General features: G+C 37.6%; 1 protein-coding gene across 8 annotated transcripts in view; it reads left to right on the top strand.

Moving 5' to 3' along the window:
- arhgap42b (Rho GTPase activating protein 42b) overlaps positions 1-20,738 on the top strand; it is a 137,116-nt gene that overhangs the window by 67,804 nt on the left and 48,574 nt on the right. For all 8 annotated transcript variants that reach the window (XM_084408908.1, XM_084408906.1, XM_084408907.1 and 5 more), the window contains exon 4: positions 4,400-4,471. In XM_084408908.1, the coding sequence (XP_084265034.1) occupies positions 4,400-4,471 (72 nt within the window). The remainder of the gene's footprint in view (positions 1-4,399; positions 4,472-20,738) is intronic.

Genomic DNA, 20,738 nt, shown 5'->3' on the forward strand with positions numbered 1-20,738 from the left:
CATAGCTCATTAGTCAGCTAGAAAAAAAAAAACTCTATAGAGGAGCATTTTTCTAAATATATGCACTAATATGACATATTCATTTAATGTTTGAATAAATCGGACATGAAAAAAAGTTTTTAATATAACCACTGTTGAAATGTTTATATTTTAACAATGAATTATTTGATTATTAAATAAACTTTATTTCCGGTTTTCACTTAAAATAAATCCCAGGAGGGGAAAGGGGCACTTTAATATTAAATAAATTTGAACACATTTTGTCTTGAAACCAATATATTATCAGTGATGCTTTAATTAACAAACAAATCAGAAATCACAGTGCAACATCACAGAAATCTTCCACAACACCTTGCAAGTTCTACAATGGTCTCGTTTTCTTCAGATTACATAAAAATCTCACTGCACAATACTATGGCATCCAGCCATAAAGTATCGCCCATCTATTTTTATACACAGACCCACTGTTTTCCTGCGCCCTTTTCCTTTAGATTTTTTTTTTCTTTTAGCATTATATTTAGGCCTTTGTTCATGATGTATCTTGAGATACTTCCAATGAGTGGAATGTAAAGTCAAACCACTCCAGCTTTTTGCATGAATGTTTTACTTAAACTTGCTGCATGATAAAGCAATTATTTTTGATTTAAGCCCTTTTTTTGATGTCTCCAGTGACGTGATCCCTACAGGTGAGACTCTACAAAGGCCCCGTCAAGACAGGCCATTCCAGAGAAGGCTGATTACGGCAGCTCATCCCGAAATTAATTCCAAAGGTCAAGTGTCTTGAGAACTGCCTCTGCAACTACAGAGGAAAAAATGCAATGAAAACCTTCACTGTTGATATTGAGTTATTCAGATTCAGATTAGTCACAGTGTCTGAGCACTGCATCGCATGATGTTTTGGTCTACAGCCAGGGAAGTTAAGACGGTATGAAATCAGCCGTGAGGACGTTCCACTCCAAACGGGTATTAAAGCCAAGGTGTCGATTCAGCTCATGCATTAAAATCATATAGATCTGATCCCTTACATTCTCCTGGGAAGACACACACAAACATAGACCTGTTTGTGCCAGACGAATTATTCAGAGTTCTGAATACACATGCTTTATTCATTGGTCCTAAAATAATAATGAAGGAATGAGCTGGAAATTTGAGTATTTATTGAGTTACTTTCCAGTTAGCCACATTTATCCATTATCCTCTCCACTAGCCACAGGGTTGATGTTCGCATCGCAGTTCTTCCCTTGCGTTGGAATATTAATCCAACCAGTAATTCCTTTGATAAAGTTATGCTTTCAAAATTCTTTGTTCAAGGCTCGGGGGGGCAGTCTTTGAATACCAATGAAGCGATGCTTCCTAAATTGAAATAAAAACAAAGGAATAAAATGAGAAACGGATAGAAATGGTGCAAGGTTTGAGGTTTGCGGCTAATCACAGAGCATTCAGATGTAGATGAGGTTTGTGTGCCTTTGTCAGGCAAAGGTTAGGGTGACCGTGTGTTTGAGACAATGAAAACAATTCTCTTGATTTATGGGTGGAGGGAGACACTCTCTAGAGATGGTGGAGGAGAAAGGTCTCTCTAAAATTAGACCAGGTATCATGTGCTGTGTTATAGCTTTATCACACACCCTCACGGCACAGAATAACTCCGTTAATCAAACCGAGTGTCATGTCATGCCACCACGGCAGGTCTGCTCCACATACGCAGATGTGCGTCTTGACCTAATATGTTTGCATGTTTTTGGTAAGGAGGTTTTTAATACCTGGAGAGAAAGCTATCCGTTAGCATTCCCATTTATCTCAATGGCAGTTGCAATGTGCTGCAAAAAATCTACTTGTAACAAGATTGTGTGAGCAATGTGTTAAAAAGACTTTTGAAAATATGCAGAATATTTGCTGCTTTTATGCAGCTTATTCTTGTTTCCTTGCACTGAAATGTTTAATTAAATACACAGAAGATGGTAAGCAATGGAACAGGGAACAGGTGATAACTAATCAGAAACCATGACAACTAAGGAATGACTAGGGCTGTGTCCGAAATTGCCCCCTATACCCTCCTCCACTATTCCTTACATTAGTCCATTAATATACGTAGTTCGCTTGAGGGAGTGAGTGAAAACGAGTGAGCGAATTCGGACAATGAGGATGCCGGAAGGGCTTCCGCTTTTGCATAGTTTGTGCTCGCTGTTTAATAATTATTTGAAACTTAGCAAACTGGCAGCTATGATCGTAAGATGAAAAGATTTATCTTGAACTCTGTCATGGAAACTATGTGTAAACCTTAATTAATCAATTTAATAATCAATTAAAAATGAATTTATACCTGAATGATATTACGCTGTAGCCACTGGACCAGTGGTTTGGACAATGGATTCATGGATGATTCAGATGAGGGAATTAATTTGACGCACAACTCTCACCGTGAATTATGGGCATTCTCTAGCCGTTGAGCGTACATTGGTTGTACGCTTATTGCAGTGGATTGTGGGATTGAATGAGTGCACTCGATAACGTTCACTATGGTTTAGGACACCACAACAAATGTCTGTCCCTTCAAAAAGTGCCCTATTTAAGGGTATGGGGTGATTTCGGACACAGCCTTGAACTAAAACTAAACAAAACAGAAAAAACAGAACATAACTGTGAATAAAATATAATACCACTTGTCTTATATAGGGTTTGTGTGTATGCTGGAGCCTTCCCAACATCTCAAGCTGTAGTGTAATATAACACAATATACTATTATGTGGTTAACACTGAGGATGACAGACTTAAATGAACAAACAACACTGAGACACCTTATCTTTAAGAAGAACCAAAGCTGAATGTACTTTTTGAGAGAGGTTTTTCAATGTGTGCAGCTGAACATGTTCTTTCAGTCTTTTTGCGTGCCTGCCTTGTTCTACACTGTAGTGTGCTGGGACTCTGGGAGTAACAAGAAGATGAACAAGCTCATCAAGAGAGCAGGCTTTTTGGAGAAGGCCGGAACCATCTGGTGGTTGTAGAGAAGAGAATGATGTCCAAGCTGCTGGACAACATCATTGACAGCACTCCCTACCCCCTCCGTGACATGCTTGTAGAAATGAGGAGCATGTTTCGAAGTAGGCTGATTCAGTCCTGATTCAACAGAGAGCACTACAGGAACGTCATAATTCATCAACTATGTGCAGGCTGAGAACCATTGATCTTTAAGGAATTAGACCCTGATCTGTTGTTCTTGGTCATATCATGAAAAAACTTCAAATATATTATATCACCCAAAGAACTACAGCATCCACCTAGCAACATCCTATTAAAGCCTGAGTGACTACCCACATAACACCCTAGCAATGCGCTAGCAACAACCTAGAAGATCCTATCAACTATAGCAGAGCCCTTGCAAATACCTAGACACCGTAGCAACATCATTGTAAATGTAACTGATGCAGTCACCTGTTCTCTCTGTGAGGCTGGAAAGAGCGTGTCAGTCTGCTACGAGGGTCTTTTCCAGGGTATACTATGATACCCACAGCAAACGCAGATATATAGAGACATATTTCAGCTTTTAAATGCATGCCTATCTGCACACGTAAAACTCCCTCTCTGGTCGTTGATGGCCATATTTCTCTCAGCTCTGACAATATCGATGCGTTTCATGGCCCGGTTTAAAACAAAAGCCATTTTCTTATTTATGTATTGCTCAAATTCACAATGTCTGTATTATTGGTCATTTTCCTCATTTGAAAAGTCTTCTCTGGAGTTCTCATTAAATGAATACTGATGACTGAAGTTCTATCACACTAATCATTACTGCTCTTCTGAAGTGTTGGTGTGAATGTTCTCACAAGCCTCCTGCAGAAATGTGAACTCACACCACAAATGTGTTCATAATAGTGAGATTTTTCAAATTCTCAGCCTTCTGCGTTAATGCTGCATGAACCTTCTAACTTTAATTAAAGGGGTCATCGGATGCAAAATTCACTTTTATATGGTTTTTTTTTTGTAGTGTGTGGACACAATCACCTTACAATGAAAGAAATCCATTCACTACTTTTTTTTTAATCCTCAAAAAGAAACACTCTCAATACTCTCATGCTCCGCCCACGACCGCTGACGGACTGTCCCGTATTAGCATGTTTCTGCCCTCGACCATTACTATTTAAAGTGACATGCACCGAAACAGGTTACTGTGAATAGAGCTGTTTTTGAGGAGTTAAAAAGGGTGTTGTTTTACACAACCACAGAGGAGTTTTAACCAAAGTATATTACAAACTTTACATGAACACCCTAAAGAATCATACCAACTTGTGGAAAATGGGCATCTGATGACCTCTTAAAGCTGTGAACTTCACTGAAGTTAATGTAGTTTAAAGAAGAGTGTTTTCTCATGAAATACCTTATATCTGTGCTTGATTGATTGCAGATACAGAATGCCGACGATGTTCTGATCACACCCTTGGAGAGATTCCGGAAAGAGCAGATCGGAGCAGCCAAAGTAAGTCATCCTATATTCCTTTAGACAATAACCAAAAATACCTTGGTATTTGGACCAACATGGCTAAAATATGCAACGCAATCATTCTTGTGTGTGTGTGCATTTGCAAACGCATTCGTTTTTAGACTGTGGACAAATCTTGTTTGCAATATTCTGCTATAATCTGCCACTGTGTTATTTATGACTTAAATTATTCCATATAAGGCTTTTTTGCTGTTAGCATGATTTGATGGATATATTATATACCTGAAGATAGCGATATTTTATGAATGTTTAGCCATTACGAGAGTGCCTTCATACCACTAACTAAAAAAAAAAAGTAAAAGTGCCAAAGGTATGACCATGTTTGCCCTGCCGTATATTTTTTTGAATAGGTTTGAATACCAAGTAAAATACCATAGTATATTATGAATATGGTAATAATTTAGTATCAGTATGTGCATATCAAACTACTGTGTTATGTATGGTTGAAATTAGCATGATTTGATGGATATATTAAATACTTGAAGATAGTAATATTTTATGAAAGTTCAGCTGATGAAAAAGAAGTTGCAAAACGTACCTTAGTTTTACTGTGGACTGTCTTTCAAATATAGATTAAGCGAGATATTCTTTGCTGCAAAGCATAAATAAACCATCTTCTCCAAAAAGATATATATATTAGGGGTGGCACGGTACATGAAAAAACATCCGAACCATTAGGTTCGCTTGTCTCAGTGCGGTGCGTGTGTGCGTCGCACGGTTCGACTTCGACATTGCATGCGCAATGTAGCCTTGTGCCCGTGCTAATACAATGCTAAATCATAAATCAGATGTATGTAGAATAACATTATGATGTCCAGCAGTCGATTTAAATAGTACACTGGGTTTACTTAGACATTTAATGAGATCTACTCCACTATGTTGTTTTTTTCACGTGAATAAATACATAGGTCGACTGTTTCACAAATGTAGCCTACTTTAATGGTCCAGTGGCAGAACTCTTGCCAAGCGTGTCATAGGTTCATCAAAACAGAATATGTTTATCAGTGGTTGTATATCAAGCAGGGACAGATTTGTGTGAATTTTGCTTTGTGATTTCACCGGAACGAATAGAGAGTCTCCTCAACGGATTGAAGCGTGCGTCCGAGTGAAGACTGCGGCGTGTGCGCGAGCCACAAGAGAACACTGTATCAGCGCCACTGATCGCAGCGGCAACGAGCACTTTGATCACTTGATTAAAAAAACTAATTTCAGCGCTAGATCGCCTCTTATTTAACAAGCGAACGAAACGAATAATTTGCTAGTTAACTGGAGATGTTTTATTTATTTGTATTGGTACATCCGTGCCGCGAGATGTTTCAAAAGTGGTGGGGATAATATCGACCCTGGGGTACATGTCCCACCCGCAAATTACGCCTATGATGACGAGACACGAGGAGAAATTGACAAAGAACTGTCCGACACAGCCCACGTAGCTCTCCAGATGGATGGACCTCCAGGGCTACTGAAAGTTTCCTCACGGTGACCGCTCACTCACTATATTACTTCGAAATGGGAAATGAGAAGCTGCGTTTTGCAAACACGCCCCATTTATGAAATAAATCAATTAATAATTAGATAATTAAGCTATATATCATATGCTGAAGTAAATTTTTGGAGTGTTAAAGATTAAAAGAAAAAAATAACAACAAGAACCGTACAGAACCGAAAACCGTGACCCTAAAACCGTGATACGAACCGAACTGTGGGTTTTGTGATATATATATATAAAAGTACTGTGATGGTACCTTAGCAGAGTAATGAAATCAGATATGAAAAAATACCATGATGCTACTACCGGTAGGTACACTTAGATACTGAATTATTACCATATTCATATACTATGGTATTTACTTGCTATTCCAAGATATTTCAAAGAATACACGGCAGGGCAAACATGGTCATACCATTGGCATTTTTAGGTACTTTTTAGTTAGTGGTATGAAGTCACTTTCGTAATGGCCAAACATTCATAAAATATTATTACCTTCAGGTATTTAATAGGTTTATCAAATCATGTTAACAGCAGAAACCTTAAAAGGAATAATTGAAATCATAAATAACACAGTAGCAGACTTTGGCAGAATATAGTCCAAACAAACACATTCCCAAATACGGACACACATTCGGCTGCATCGCTGTACATTAAATTAAGCAACATCAAAATATCCAGCAGTTTGACCCCTTTGGGCATCTAAAAGATCATACACACATATTCAGTCACACATACAACTACACTCACTCCTACATAAATATACCTATGCTCACTCAAACACACATGCTGAGTGTCTTTTCAAGGTGAGTGTTTGGTTCAGCCATCTGTACATAACCCAAACCATCTGATTTATGTTCCTACCTCAAAGCCACTTTTGATTTATTTTGCATGAAAAGGGTTTGTGCTTGTGGCATGCTCTTTGTGGAAGGTTCACTTGCAGGACCCGAGGACCAGTATTATCTCTGCTTTTGAGCGGATGGTTGGACACAGTGTAACCAGGGACTGATTCTCATAAATCGAGATCAACCTCTGTGGCATTATGTTTGATTTTCAGTAAAATATTTGCAAAACAGTGCATTTAAAGGGGTAGTTTACACCAAAATAATAATTCTGTCATTATTTTCTTTCATTTCCTTTCTTCTGTGGAAACCAGAATGAAACATTTAGCAAAATGTTGATGCATTTCCAAAAACCAAGCTTGTATAGTTTTTTTTTAATCATTATTATTGTATAGTTTCAGAAGACTTAGAATATAGACTTAATATGCACAAGTCGTATGGAGTTTGCTTTGTTGGATGGTTTTCATTTATGCCTTTTTATTGTCCTGATGTACTTCTACTTCACCTGTTTCTTTTTATTGATTCTTTTGTTTTTTATTATGATTGATTGTATCGTGCAATGTAGCCTGTACATCTCAGTCTTTTATTGTAACAACTAAACAAAAGACCTCTCTCTGCAGAAAGAGCACTTCCGCCCGTTTCACGCATACTCCGTGTGCAGTGCGTATGCGGTATGTGCGTATGCACATATTTAACCATGTAGGCTACTTACATTAAACATTTTACACATCAAAGCAGACTCATACCTTTTTTTGCATAATTTAAATCTTTATACAATAAATCTTGCATGTCACAAATAACTTGTTTTTCCACCTCCACGAATGAGACGAGTGTCGTTCATTATGTCGCCTTGTTGAAGTAAATGTTGTTTTACTTGCTTTACCCCGCCCGGTCTTAAAGTAAAAAGATGACTGTGAAAAATAGTAGTATTTAATTAAATGCATTTATGGTGAGATTAATACATTTTATTTAAAGGGATCATATAATGACATTTTTGTACAAGCTAATATGATTCTTTAGGGTCTAAATAAAAAGTTTGTAATATACTTTAATTAAAAATTCTCATTAGTATTGTAAGAAAACACTAATTTTACCTGGTCAAAAACAGCTCTGTTTTCAGCGCGCCGTTTAAGTGCATGTGTCTTTAAATGATAATGAGCTTTTCTCACCCCGCCCCTCTGTTCTGTGCGTACACTGTTTGTAATGATAGCACAATAACCATAACGCGTTGTTCATTATAAACGTGGGATTATGAATTATATTGAGAACGTCATATATAGAAAGCATGCCGTAATGTACCCTGAGTGTAAACCTTAGCCGCATTCATCGTGAAGCGTGCTAGCGATTTGCAAAGATTAATATAAATATTAATATAAAGGTTAATAAAACATTACATTCACTTCACTTCTTCTGGAGGTACAGCAGGAACACGAATAGTTGGTACCGATCTTTTTTCAGGAGCAGCTTCTTAGCAAAACCAGCTTTATACTGACCCTCGTTTGTAAAGCAGCTGGTGTGTGAAATGATTCGTGCAAACATGAACACATTGACGTTGATCGTGGGGAATATTCCCTTTGAAAACAAAACTCAGCCACTGCGTCTTCAGCGGTTCGGATTTAGGAATATCAAAATGACTGCTATGTTCATTATTGCACCCAAGAACAGAACACCACAAACGCTTAGACGCCATTCTGCTCCAGCGTATCAACAATGGCCGCGCGGACTATGATGACAGCTCGCTCACGATCATGGGATCATCCCAATCATGGGAGGGTCGTCCGATCTTGTGACGTCACAAGATCGAACGGCTTGATTTGAAACGGGAAAACATATAAGGAGATTAAAAAAAACAAGTAATAAAAACTCAGTGAGTGTTTTAGCGCAATTTTCTCACGTCATGGGATCACAACACTAAGAGATAGTAAATGAAAGAGAAAATAAGTTGCTCGAGAATATAACTTTCTCTTGAAATTCAAATTAACTTTCTGAAATCAAATCAGCAATGGATAATAAAAAAGGCACAATCACTTGACTAGTTGAACATCATTTTTTTTATTAGCTCATTATTTTTTACATCTTGTGTTCACTCAATATCCTCGATTTTCTCTGTATCAGCTTCCTTTTCTGCTTTGTCCTCTTCAGATTCTTCCTTCTTTTCTGCTTGACTATTGGCTTGTGACTTTGTAAACTCTTTTTCTGCTTTCGAGATATTTGCCAAAACATCCTCTGAAAGCCACGAGTCATCGTAGAAATCAGATACGCCTGATGAGGAAGCCGTTGGTGTGGATGTCGCCATCTTTTGTCGCTTTGCTGAACGTTCTTCCATTTATTTTGCAACAACCTCTTGTCGTTTTCTCATATATTCTTGCTCCTTCACCAAATCTTGATCGATACCTTCATTGATTTCTTGCCGTAATTCAGTGGAATTAATTGTGCTCATGACTCTTGTGAATACCTTCCTTACGTATTTCTGTGGAACAATAGTTTTATAGGTGAAAAGGCAATATTTTTCTTATTTCCCTTCATATAAAGTTTTAATTAATTTTTGAAGCATAAAGGAAAGATTTTTGATCAATTCTTTTTTTCTAATATTATTGTAAATTTTAGAAGCTATCGATTGCAATTTGTTTCAACTCGATAGCTATTATGGTTGCCGAGAAATGTGCGAGATTAGACCTTCCTTAACATAATGCCGAAAACCCGAAGTCTCTAGGTGGTCTGGTTGAGCAGTAGATAGAAGTGCAAGATTGGTGCGCACAGACAGAACAGAAATCATGAGTTAACAATCGCAATTTTGTGCAGTGGAAAATTGCGCTAAAAACACTGGATGGATTTTTATCATTTTATGATGGTTGTGTACAGGCACTGCCAACACACATTTCAGTACAATCAACTTGTAAAAGTGCATATACCATTATATGACCCCTTTAATTAAATGCATTTATGATGAAATTACTACATTTTCATGTCAATTTGTGTTCATTTTGACCACGAACAATGCGCTATCCCTTTAATTCAGCGTTTGCAGCACAGCAAAAATAGACTCGGTGCGGAAACGATCGCTGCACTGCTGTATACAGGCCCCATCCCCGTGCAGTGTGAAAGCTCTAACATGTTAACATGGGTACGGAAAAAAATACGCACTGCATACGTTATGTATGTTACGTTACGCAAACGGAGTATGTGTGAAACGGGCGTTATTAAAGTCGGCATGAAACGGAAGTTGCGATAATATTTTCTTCCGTTGTGACGTATATATATCTTTATGTACGTCACAACGTGAAATACCGTGAAATATAAACTTGCAATTGCAAGTTATAAAGTCCAATTCTGAGGGAAATGTTTTGTTTTTTGTTTGTTTTTTAAGACTATTTAAGAATTGTGAGTCTATATCACGCAATATCACGAGAAAAAATAGTATGTAAAATTGACCCTTTGCAGGGAGTTTAATTTGACAGGCGATCTGATCAATCATAATCCGCTATCCGCCGAATCCGCCATTTTTGTCCAACAAAATAGTCAGGAGAGTTAGAATATTAACGTTGGAGGATTTGAACTGGGAAAACGGAGTATACTGATGTCTTTCCGTGGTTAAAACAACATTCCTTCTTATGTTCTTTCATGTTTATTTGATGCTATAAATTAAAGCGGCGCTATGCAGTTTTGGCAGTTTCTTCGCTGTTTTCTCGCTTTTTGCTCGCGGGTTTCTCTATAGAGCTCCCCCTACAGCTTCGGAATAGATATTTGACAACACTGTCGTAAAAAGCTGAGGCCCGCCGGCCCAAAGTCGAAAGGGTGGTTTTTCCGCTCACAGGCGCTAGGGGGAAGCGAGACGGCCACCATTCAACCCGAAAAAAAGTCATATAACCATTCCAATGACTCCGAAGCTGTTCAGTTAAGGTAAATTAAGCTAAAAAAAAAACTGCATAGTTCCCCTTTAATTAGAAGGAAGAGATGATCGGTTCACGAGCAACTTTAAGAGGCGCTACAGCAATCTTTCACAACACATTAAAGAGCCACAAAACAGTATTTATTGTTAAAATTTCTTTAAAAAAAATTAAAAAATTTGACAGTTGAGACTGTTTCATATCAAAAGTAACCTGGTCTGTCCTGTCTGTCAGCACGTTGTCAGTGTACTCTTTGCTCCGCGATGTATTTTTCACTGTTTGAGAACATGGTGTGTGGCATGAGAGCGGTGTGGCTTGTTGGACAAAACAACAGTAACTAAAGGGGGCGGGTCTTTGCAAACGGTCAATTGCGGGGAAAAAAGTCACAAGCTTCGTAATATATATCTTTAGCGGAAACAGACTTCCATATATATTCTTGTAAAATGGCTTCATCAGGTTCATTGGATGGTTGTGGTTTGCTATTGGTCGAGCTCATGTGAGTGACAGGTTGTCCCGCCCTTGTGCCAGTAAACACGTCATCACAGAAAAGAAGGGATGCCACTGCAAGAGAGAGGGGAAGTTATTTTGATTAAAGATTACAAGTGCGCATGAATTAAAAATAATAATAATGATGATGATGTGCACAGATAATTAATTTTTAATAAATACTGCCATATTCCATAAAACCAAGACTTTAAAAATCATCACCCTTCTTTCACCTCTAATCTCCTTTTTTACCACTTGCTTTTAATAGCTTGTCCCTTTTTCCTCTACTATAAACACACTCTAAATATGGAGAATGGATTGAACACTAGCCATGGAGTCAGGAGACTTACTTAAAGGATTATGGGAATGTGGGGAATCGGCCGGCTGCCAGGCCTCCCCCTCACTCAAGTTTAGTGTTCAGAGGGTTGCTGGGAGGTATAGACGTCCTTATTAGGGAATTACATCCTCGCTGCAGTTCCAGCTGGTTAACGGAGTGAGGTCAGTGGCCGATGAAAGGGCCGCTCAAGCCCAAAGCCCGAACAATTTATTTCCCGTTGGCCAAGCAACCCTACCCGCCACCTCACAGGTACAAGGCTTTTACTACGAGAGGAGAGCAGTTACGTATGGGTCATCAGAGCTTGGAATCACAAGCTGTGCAACTTTAAAGGAACACAAGGATTTTTAAAGTATTGGACTCTTCTCCCTGCAGTTACAATTTTATCAGGTAAAAACTTACAGTATTGGTATTTAGTGTAGTTTTTCCCATTTGTCCTGGAGATTATTAATGATTTGGAATTAATTCACTTTTGCCTTTTGCCTCTGCAAATGTCACTGGCACAAATCTACCCCAGAACAGAAGTTAATGATCTCAGCTAATGGCGTGTGTAATTCTCTGTGAGACGGTTCTCATAAAACTGCCCTCAGCAGGTCATCAAATCAGCATATCAGATCCAAAACTTATAAATAAATAAAGCTACACCCTCTAACTGGACCACAAATGTAACATATGCCGATACATTTATTACCAACAGTCACAGTATTATCTAGCTCATTAAACTAAAAACTGCAGCAAGCACTTCTTACCTTGGCCTTGAAAATAGGTTTGCATGGAAGCCAGCTGGGTAATTCTACAAAGCAGGTGCCATTTGTGTCCCTCATATACACAACTTTAACAATGAATAGCTAGTGCCAGCTTGTACTGTGTGGTAATGCATGCCAACTAATGTGTTATGTGCCATTTTTCTACAATTTATGTTTTTGAAGAAGCATCAAATGTAAATTCTCATGCTATGAAGCACTTTTTAGTTTCACGACCTCAAGCCCAAGGGTCCAATTTGAACGATCTAAGCGCATGGTCTAAAGCGCACGGCGCAAGTGCACTTAGTCCGAATCCACTTCTGCTAGTTTAACGACGGGGAAAATGGTTGGCGCCAGGCGCATGGGCTAAAAGGGTTGTCCCTATTCTCATAATGAGTAATGGGGGTGTTTTGGGCGTAACGTGCATTAAACCAATCAGAGTCTCATCTCCCATTCCTTTTAAAAGCCAGTTGCACTCACGCCATGGCGGGTTGCAAAATTACATGGCGGAATTTACAAGCGGAAAGACTGAACGCTTCTCTAGCGAGGAAACAGATCAGCTTGTGCGTGAGGTTAAAGCGCGCGAGCAGACCATCTACGGGACAAGCTGGATTCCACTATATCTTTATGTACACAATAATAATCTTTTACATTGTAATTCTTTTATTTTTAATATTTGGCAGGTTTGTGTGTTGTTGGGCATCCCTGTGTGTGTAATAAGCAGAGTGTACGCGAGTTGTGGACCGGCATGTTGCGGACACGCCGGACTAACACGCCCTTTAAATAACAAAAAAAAAAATTGTGCCATTGACTTTAGACTAGGTTTCAGTTGGCCAATGGCGCAGTCTATTTTAGTTGCCTCAAAATAGAAACTCGCCAACAATGCGCCTGAACACACCTCGTTTTCAGACCAGCACGCCCATGGGCACATTTGCTATTTAAAAAAACGTGGAGCAGGACATGAAAATGATAACTGCGTCGGGCTGAAACTAGCAAAAAACACTCGTGTCGCGCATTGCGCTGCATTGTGCCGGGTATATGATAGGGCCCTAAATCTTGTAAAGTCAAATAAAACCATAAATGTCTCAACCCTTTTACCTCACTGAAGGCATAATTATACCCCAGCAAGAACTTACATTTATTAATTTAGCTTGAGATTGCAGTTTTTATCTGATAGAATTGTAATATCTCATAAAAATTTTACTTAAAAAATCACCTTATGAACTTTAAAAAGCAATGGATGTAATATAACGGGTGAGAAATGTAGAGTAAAGATGGATGTGGGCACTGGAGATACGAGGCACGTGTGAAGACACCTCTGGACTGATGGTGGCTGGAGCAGGTGGCAGACGGCAGGGGGTGGATGAACATCTGCCCTGACCGGGATCTGCTAATGAAACATGCCGTTATGAGATTGCCTTAGGTGGTTAGGCAGACAAATTGGCAGACAGAAGATCACAGATGACATACATCTTCTAAATATACTGATAAAACAAATCTGTGGTGCTACTACAGTCAATACTACAGAAAAAAAACAAATGTCATTTCTGAATAAGTTAGTTCAGGCAAGAATTTAAACAAAAAAACAGTAAATTATATATTAGTGCTCAATTTAAGCTTGTAGAAATTAAAGCGTAAATTTCAACGTTAAAAAATGAATTAAAAACTGTCTGATACTGGTGTTCCCATCATGCACTGGGGCATGAATAATTAGTAAGGTTGCATTTTTCACTGTTTTCCAGCTGCATTTACACTGTTTTATCATTGCTTTTGTTGTTAGGCTTAGTAACTTGCTGTTTTGTGACATCTGGAGTTGATTTTCGACTTTCGACACTAAAATGATCCAAATGAATTTTACCGTTATTGTGTTCCAAGTATTGAGATCTCTGTGTTCAGGTGGGTACCACATTACTTCTATTATGTAGATATGTTGTTTACACAATACCTAAAGCATACGCTTTACAAGCATGGCTTAATTCAAGTAAAATGCCCTTGAACCTTTGAAAATTTAAATCTGCTTTCACATTTGGCTGGAAAGGACGGACGTGCTCAGCGCTCGTCATGTTTTTTTTTTATGTTTCTGATATTTAAATACAGATAAGTACAATATAAGTATCCAAAAAAACATTTATAGTTTGTAAAATATACACTGATGTCTATGGAAGCGGCAATAATCCTTTCAAATGTAACTTGACGACGTGTTTTATTGATATCCGGTAGTCTACACATTGTGTATATAACTATTAAGTTTACCTTAATCTTAGAATGTAGGTACAAAATGGATAGTGCTCAAAAATGTTTGTCTATTGGTGAATTTCTTAGTTTTGAAGCTAATATGTCACACTGCCTAGGCGATTCGTGCAGAACCATCAAGTTTCCGGTGGTTGGGGCAATCTGTCAAAATGGCTTTTACCCATCAACCGAACTCAACTTATGCTAGATAATTGAGGACGCTATGTTTGAAGGACTTCGTAGAATATCCTCTGATTCACAAATGCTCTCAAACGCCTATATAATCCTTGTGGTGTCACTGCTTATTAAATTCACTTGTTTCTATAAGTTACAGAATACATGAAAGACTGAATCAATGTACTGTAGGACTTATAGGCCTAATATTTTGGAATAGCGACAGTAAATAATGTTCTCACTTAGATAATTCAAAGTATAATCCGATATGATGACATGTTCAAAAGACACTTACTTCAAAAGATGAAATAAAGTTTATTATAAATAAGAATAAACATTTTTGGGGGTATGGGGGTTCTTTTTATTTTCACATAAAGCACAAACAGGTAAAAAAATAATAATTCTGTCAGCAATTGTTCATCTATTGTGAAACAAAAAGTTCATGAAGACATCATAAAAAAAATCCATGTTAATGGTTTAACCCAAGTCTTTTGAAGAAAAACAAATTCTTTATGCACATTTTAACTTATTATAAACATTGATAAACACGCATACATGGAGCACATCAAATATGGTAAACGGAAGCTCAAACATGCTCGCTTGACGGGTGAGAAGTGTTCGTGTTCATATTGATTACTTTTAAGATGTCTTTATGAACAGTTTTAAGTGCCAAAGTTTTGGTGGAATTGCCTTTCTAAATTATGGCTCTGTTCTAAAAACCTAGACCGCATTTTTAGGCATATATGGTGTAAACATGGTGTTTTATAAGATGCCTTGTTTTGTCCATAAAAAATTAAATAAACATTTGTATCTATCATTAGCAAACAAGGTGATCCCAGAATGCATTTCAAAGAGCACAGTATTATTACAGTATTCCCTTCTTAGCTTAGCCACATGCTGAAGTCAGTCTCTTTGAAAATCAACTATGAACATTAGGATGCCTACACACTAGAATTTATATCAGAGATCAGAGATGGATGGTGCATTGTACAGATGTAGAGGGAAAGTAATGGAAGCATAAGTTCAGAAAAGGTTGAGGTTTCATGAGAGTACTACACTGAAAATATAGTAACATCTAAATTATCTAGTTTTGTTCAAATATCATTTAACATCACTGAACCAACCTAAATGCATCAATTTGCAACAAATGTAATTTTATGTTATAAATAGCTCTTTAAGGTATTAATTGCACATTGCCACTTTTTACTGTGAACTTGTGGTATAGTATGTGTGAAGGACCATTGACAGAGTTGCTTGTGCATTTTAAATCAGAAACTTGTGAGGTTCCTTTTCAGTTCGGATGATATAAGGTACAAGATGAACAAAAGCGTCACACTGAGATTGAGCAGCAGAGCCTATGGTTTCGGTTATGTGTATCTCTGAGACCTTGCATTCCCAGCTGGCAGGTCGAGCTAACCGTAGGCAAATACAGAGTTGAAGATTTGTTTGCATCCTTAACCTCTCAGAGATCCTCAGACTAGACCTCGCTTTCACAGAAACTCACACCGTCAAACTCGACACACTCCCACTTCCCTAGACCGCCGCATATCTGATGACATTCAAGGTAACCACAAAACTCTGAACAGTGTGCAAACAATCAGTTACTGAAAGAAGTACATTGTGAAAGGAATAACTGGTTAACATGGGCAAGAATTGCATCATCTGTTGTTTATGTTCACAGAGTTCTTTAGCTATCGTAGACACCTGTCCTTTCATTTGTAAAATAATGGATTAATGGATGGATTTAGATAACTAGTATGTCTTTTAAAGGGATGTATAGCATCTACATTAGCAACTGTTTTTTTTTTTAAGTGGATAGATAGATATGTTTTTATCCATACTCTCCAGTTAAAATAAAAGATATTAAAGAAAATAAAGAATATTTATACATTTTAACAGATCTCTGAATTTCAGATTCCTGAATAGATTTTTCACTGTAAACAGCATACTTTTTGAGCTGTTTATCTTTAATTCATTGACTGTCTTTTTGACGTACAGTAAGTATCATATTTAATTGATATTGATAATAACTGTGCTATGGAAGCTTGGTTCCACCACAAAATAAAAACAAAAAGTAATTGTGATTTTTGCTACTTTTTTCTTGAAATTGCGAATATACATGACGGGTTTAATTATTTTCTCAGAATTATGAGATAAGAATTTGCAATTGCTAGTTATAAAGTCAGAATTGCGAGACATAAACTCACAATTCAGACTTTTTATATGTATATATAAATATTTATATTACACAATTTTGAGGGAAAAAAAAGTCCGAATTGCGGGATATAAACTTGTAAACTTGTCGCAATTGTGAGTTTATATCTTGCAATTCTGACTTTTTTTCAGAATTGTGAGATATAAACTTGCAGTTGCTAGTTTTATTCCATGGCGGAAACAAGCTTCCATTCTGTACCATACCACAGTCAGCAATCTTAAAATGAAATTACAATAAAATAAGACTCTTTGATTTTTCCACAATGTATTCTGGGATTGCATAATGCTGCCTTACTGTTTGGAACAGGTCTAAGGGGCCTTACAATCCTGTCTAGGTCGGCAACTTTGGAACCAAACTAATGATCTCTGTGGCCGGACAAGAGCTGCCTCTAGTATCTGAGGTGTTTCTGTCTAGCTTTTCAATGGTTTTAAAATTCAAGATGAATGGGTAGGTGTCCAGGTCATCTGGGCAACGTTGTTAAAGGCCCGTCTAATCTGGGGCACTTCCTGTCTGGTGCCGAGTGCAATACAGTGTATTTTTAAATAACTCTTCTCAACGGGAGGCGGACACATTCAAGGATTACTGCAAACCTTCATTAGAAGGAGAGCTGTGAGAGGAGCTTCTTGACTCTAGAAAGAGTTTCAAAATAAGGGGTGGAAAGCTGGCCTTTACCCTCATGTGCTAGGTAGGAAATGATAGTTTTTATGTCTAAGATAGATCAAACGCTGAAGGAAGAACGCTTCTCTTGTCTCTGCGACGCTTCTGTAAAACGAGAAGTGAAATGCACTGTGGTTTGTTAGTATTCAGTTCTGTGATTACAGAGCACTGATGTTTGCATAATAATGCTTAATAATAATAAATGACAGCTTGTTAACTGTTGTGCTAAAGGTTTTTGAACCAATCATGATCAATTATTTTAATAATGTACCTTTTATCTTCATAAGTATTGCTTTTTTTAGGGTGCAGTATGTCATTTCTGCACAGCTAGAGACACACAGCAAGGTCTATCAGCAAAAAGCAAGCCGTTAGCATTCCCATTCTTCTTAATGGCAGTTGTTCAGCTATCGGTATTTCATGCACACTCCCCCTGTCTGTCATTGATCCCCAAACAGGAAGTCCCGTCCCAAAATTGACATAGTTCGTTGAGCCAAATGTATGCATGGTGAATTAAAGCACCACACACTCTAAAAAACACTCGGTTAAAAACAACCCAATTTGGGTTGTTTTCAACCCAAGGGCTGGGTAAATCGAGGACAGAACACATGTTGGGTTCATTTTACCCAGCAAATTGGATTGTTTATTTAACCCAGCATAATAGGTTGATTTAACCCAGCATTGTTGATTCATTTTTACTGTAATACTAGATTTTTTTCTTTTCTTTTTTTACTTCATATAGTTAATGTACGGACTAACTTAATTACTCGATACAACCACTGGCTTACATGATAATTCCTTTATTTTCAATCATATTTTACAGTATAGAATATTTTATATCATTTTTAATACATAATCAACATTTATACAGATACAGATACAGATAGCTTTATTAATCCCCTAAGGGCAATTCAGTTTCTACAGTACACCGTCAAGACATACAACCATTCACACAGCCATAGCATGTAGTATATAACAAGGGTAACATATAGAAAGAATAAATAAATAAAAAATATACAATAAGAAGTAAATATAAAATGAATTGCACATATCCGTAGCTCCTAAAGTGCATAGTGCTAAGAACAGATCAGTCCATAATTATTTCCTCAGCTCAATGTTTAACAGCATAATTGCTGAAGGAATAAATGATCTTCCATAACGGTTTGTCTTTCTAGGGGGCTGCAAGTATCGCCGACCTGATGGCATCAGAACAAATTCATCTCCCAGAATATGATGTTGGTTCATCAGACTTTTTACTTTTTGAAGAACACGTTTCTCCCAAAGAGAATTTAGGTCACACATTTGGATTCCAATAATTTTGGAGCAGACTTTCACAATGTTATTTAAACAGTTTCGGTCCTTCACTGAAATGTTACCAAACCAACAAATGAAAGAGAAAGTAAGGAGGCTCTCAATATAAGACAAATACACAGTGCACAGTATAGATTTAGAAACCCCGAAGGAATTTATCCTACGCAATAAATGTACTCTCTGCTGGGCCCGTTTGACCACTGATTCAGAGTTCCTTTCAAACTTCAGTTTAGAATCAAAAACCGTACCCAGATATTTATAATGATTTACGATCTCCACATCCTCACCATGGATCCTGCATATTGAGGTATTTGTCCCTTTTTTTCTAAAATCGATAATGAGTTCTTTAGTTTTAAGAACATTAAGATCGAGAAGGCTGTCATCACACCACTTTACAAAATCAGGAAGTGCACGTCCGTGATCTGACTCTGCGCCATGGAGGAGTGACAGCAGAGCAGTATCATCAGAAAATTTAACAAGAAAACTGTCCTCTTTAAGAGACCTACAACTATCCGTGTATAAAATGAACAGTAGCGGGGAAAGTACGCAGCCTTGTGGAGAACCTGTATTGGAGACTTGGGTTTTTGAAGTAACCCCATTTACTAAAACCCTCTGTGTCCTATCAGTCAAAAAGGGGCTGTATGTAACTTTTTCACTCTACCAAAGCATAAAAATACCATAATGTTTGCATATATTGAGGAAACATGCTAAGTACTCGTTTCTCTGAAAAACAATTCTACAGCCAATTATTTTACTTTGAAATGTGCGTTTCCAGGCTGGAATGTTTGTTATTGTTTTGGTCTGTGATACTGCACGTTGCCAATTTTCATTGTCCATAGCGCTCGTTCCTGTTGCGTGTCCTCAAACTGGCAACCCGTGTGAGCGCCGTCCAGTCTGAGGAGCAGGTGGCGGGAGAAACGACGATCTCCGATATTTTGAATTCGACTGCAGTACCTATTTCGACCACTAGTCATTCTTGTCATTCTTACATACTGCACCTTTAAGCTCGTTTTACAAATATTAGAAGTAAAAATTAAACATTTATAAGTAATTCAAGTGTAATCGACCAGTCTCTGAGAACATATTTTAACATCATACGTATTATTTATCTTTTTGAACGAAATCATAAAATTTTATGCAAGGCATCCGGCGTTTCCATCACGCGAAAAGATCGATGCGACACTCTTTTAGGTGACTCACATCGCTCCCCTGTACGTTGCTTTGTATAAAATTCAACGATATACAGAACAATAACGAATTTATTGATAACATAAAATGTACACAAACCTGTAGCCTATTTTACAGAAGACATACACCATTTTGACGGAGCTGCACTGCTCTCTCCTGAAGAGGTCGCAAAAAGCCCGCTATAGATAACTCAATCCATGGGTTATGTCATGTCTGACCCAAGATCTGGGTAACACAAGAAAGCTACCCAAACACTGGGTTGTTACGTCTGACCCAGGAGCTGGGTAACAAAAACTACCCAAATACTGAAAAAAATGACCCCAAAAAATGACCCAAAAGGTTCAACCCAGGACTAAGGTTTTTTAGAGTGCAGTCATAGTGTTTACAAAAGGCATATTTATATTAGTTTCTGCACCATAAACTGAATTAGGATAAAATATTATAACTTTGATAAATTGCAATTTACCTCTTTATTTTGAAACGTTTGCTTTAAATATTTGGAATGTGGCCTTGATTATCTTGTTAAATTAAAATTAGACAGGCAAGCACTTGCTTTGTATGACAGGTCTTTGTATGCTGTTATAAAAGACTCTAGCTGATGAAAAAAAAGATGTTCTTTTGTTTAACACAGTGTTTATTGTTCACTATTCAAATCAAAAGCCACACAATTCCAGATACTACAAGTGAT

This window comes from Rutilus rutilus (genome assembly GCF_951802725.1).
Source record: "Rutilus rutilus genome assembly, chromosome: 5".
Lineage (NCBI taxonomy): Eukaryota > Metazoa > Chordata > Actinopteri > Cypriniformes > Leuciscidae > Rutilus > Rutilus rutilus.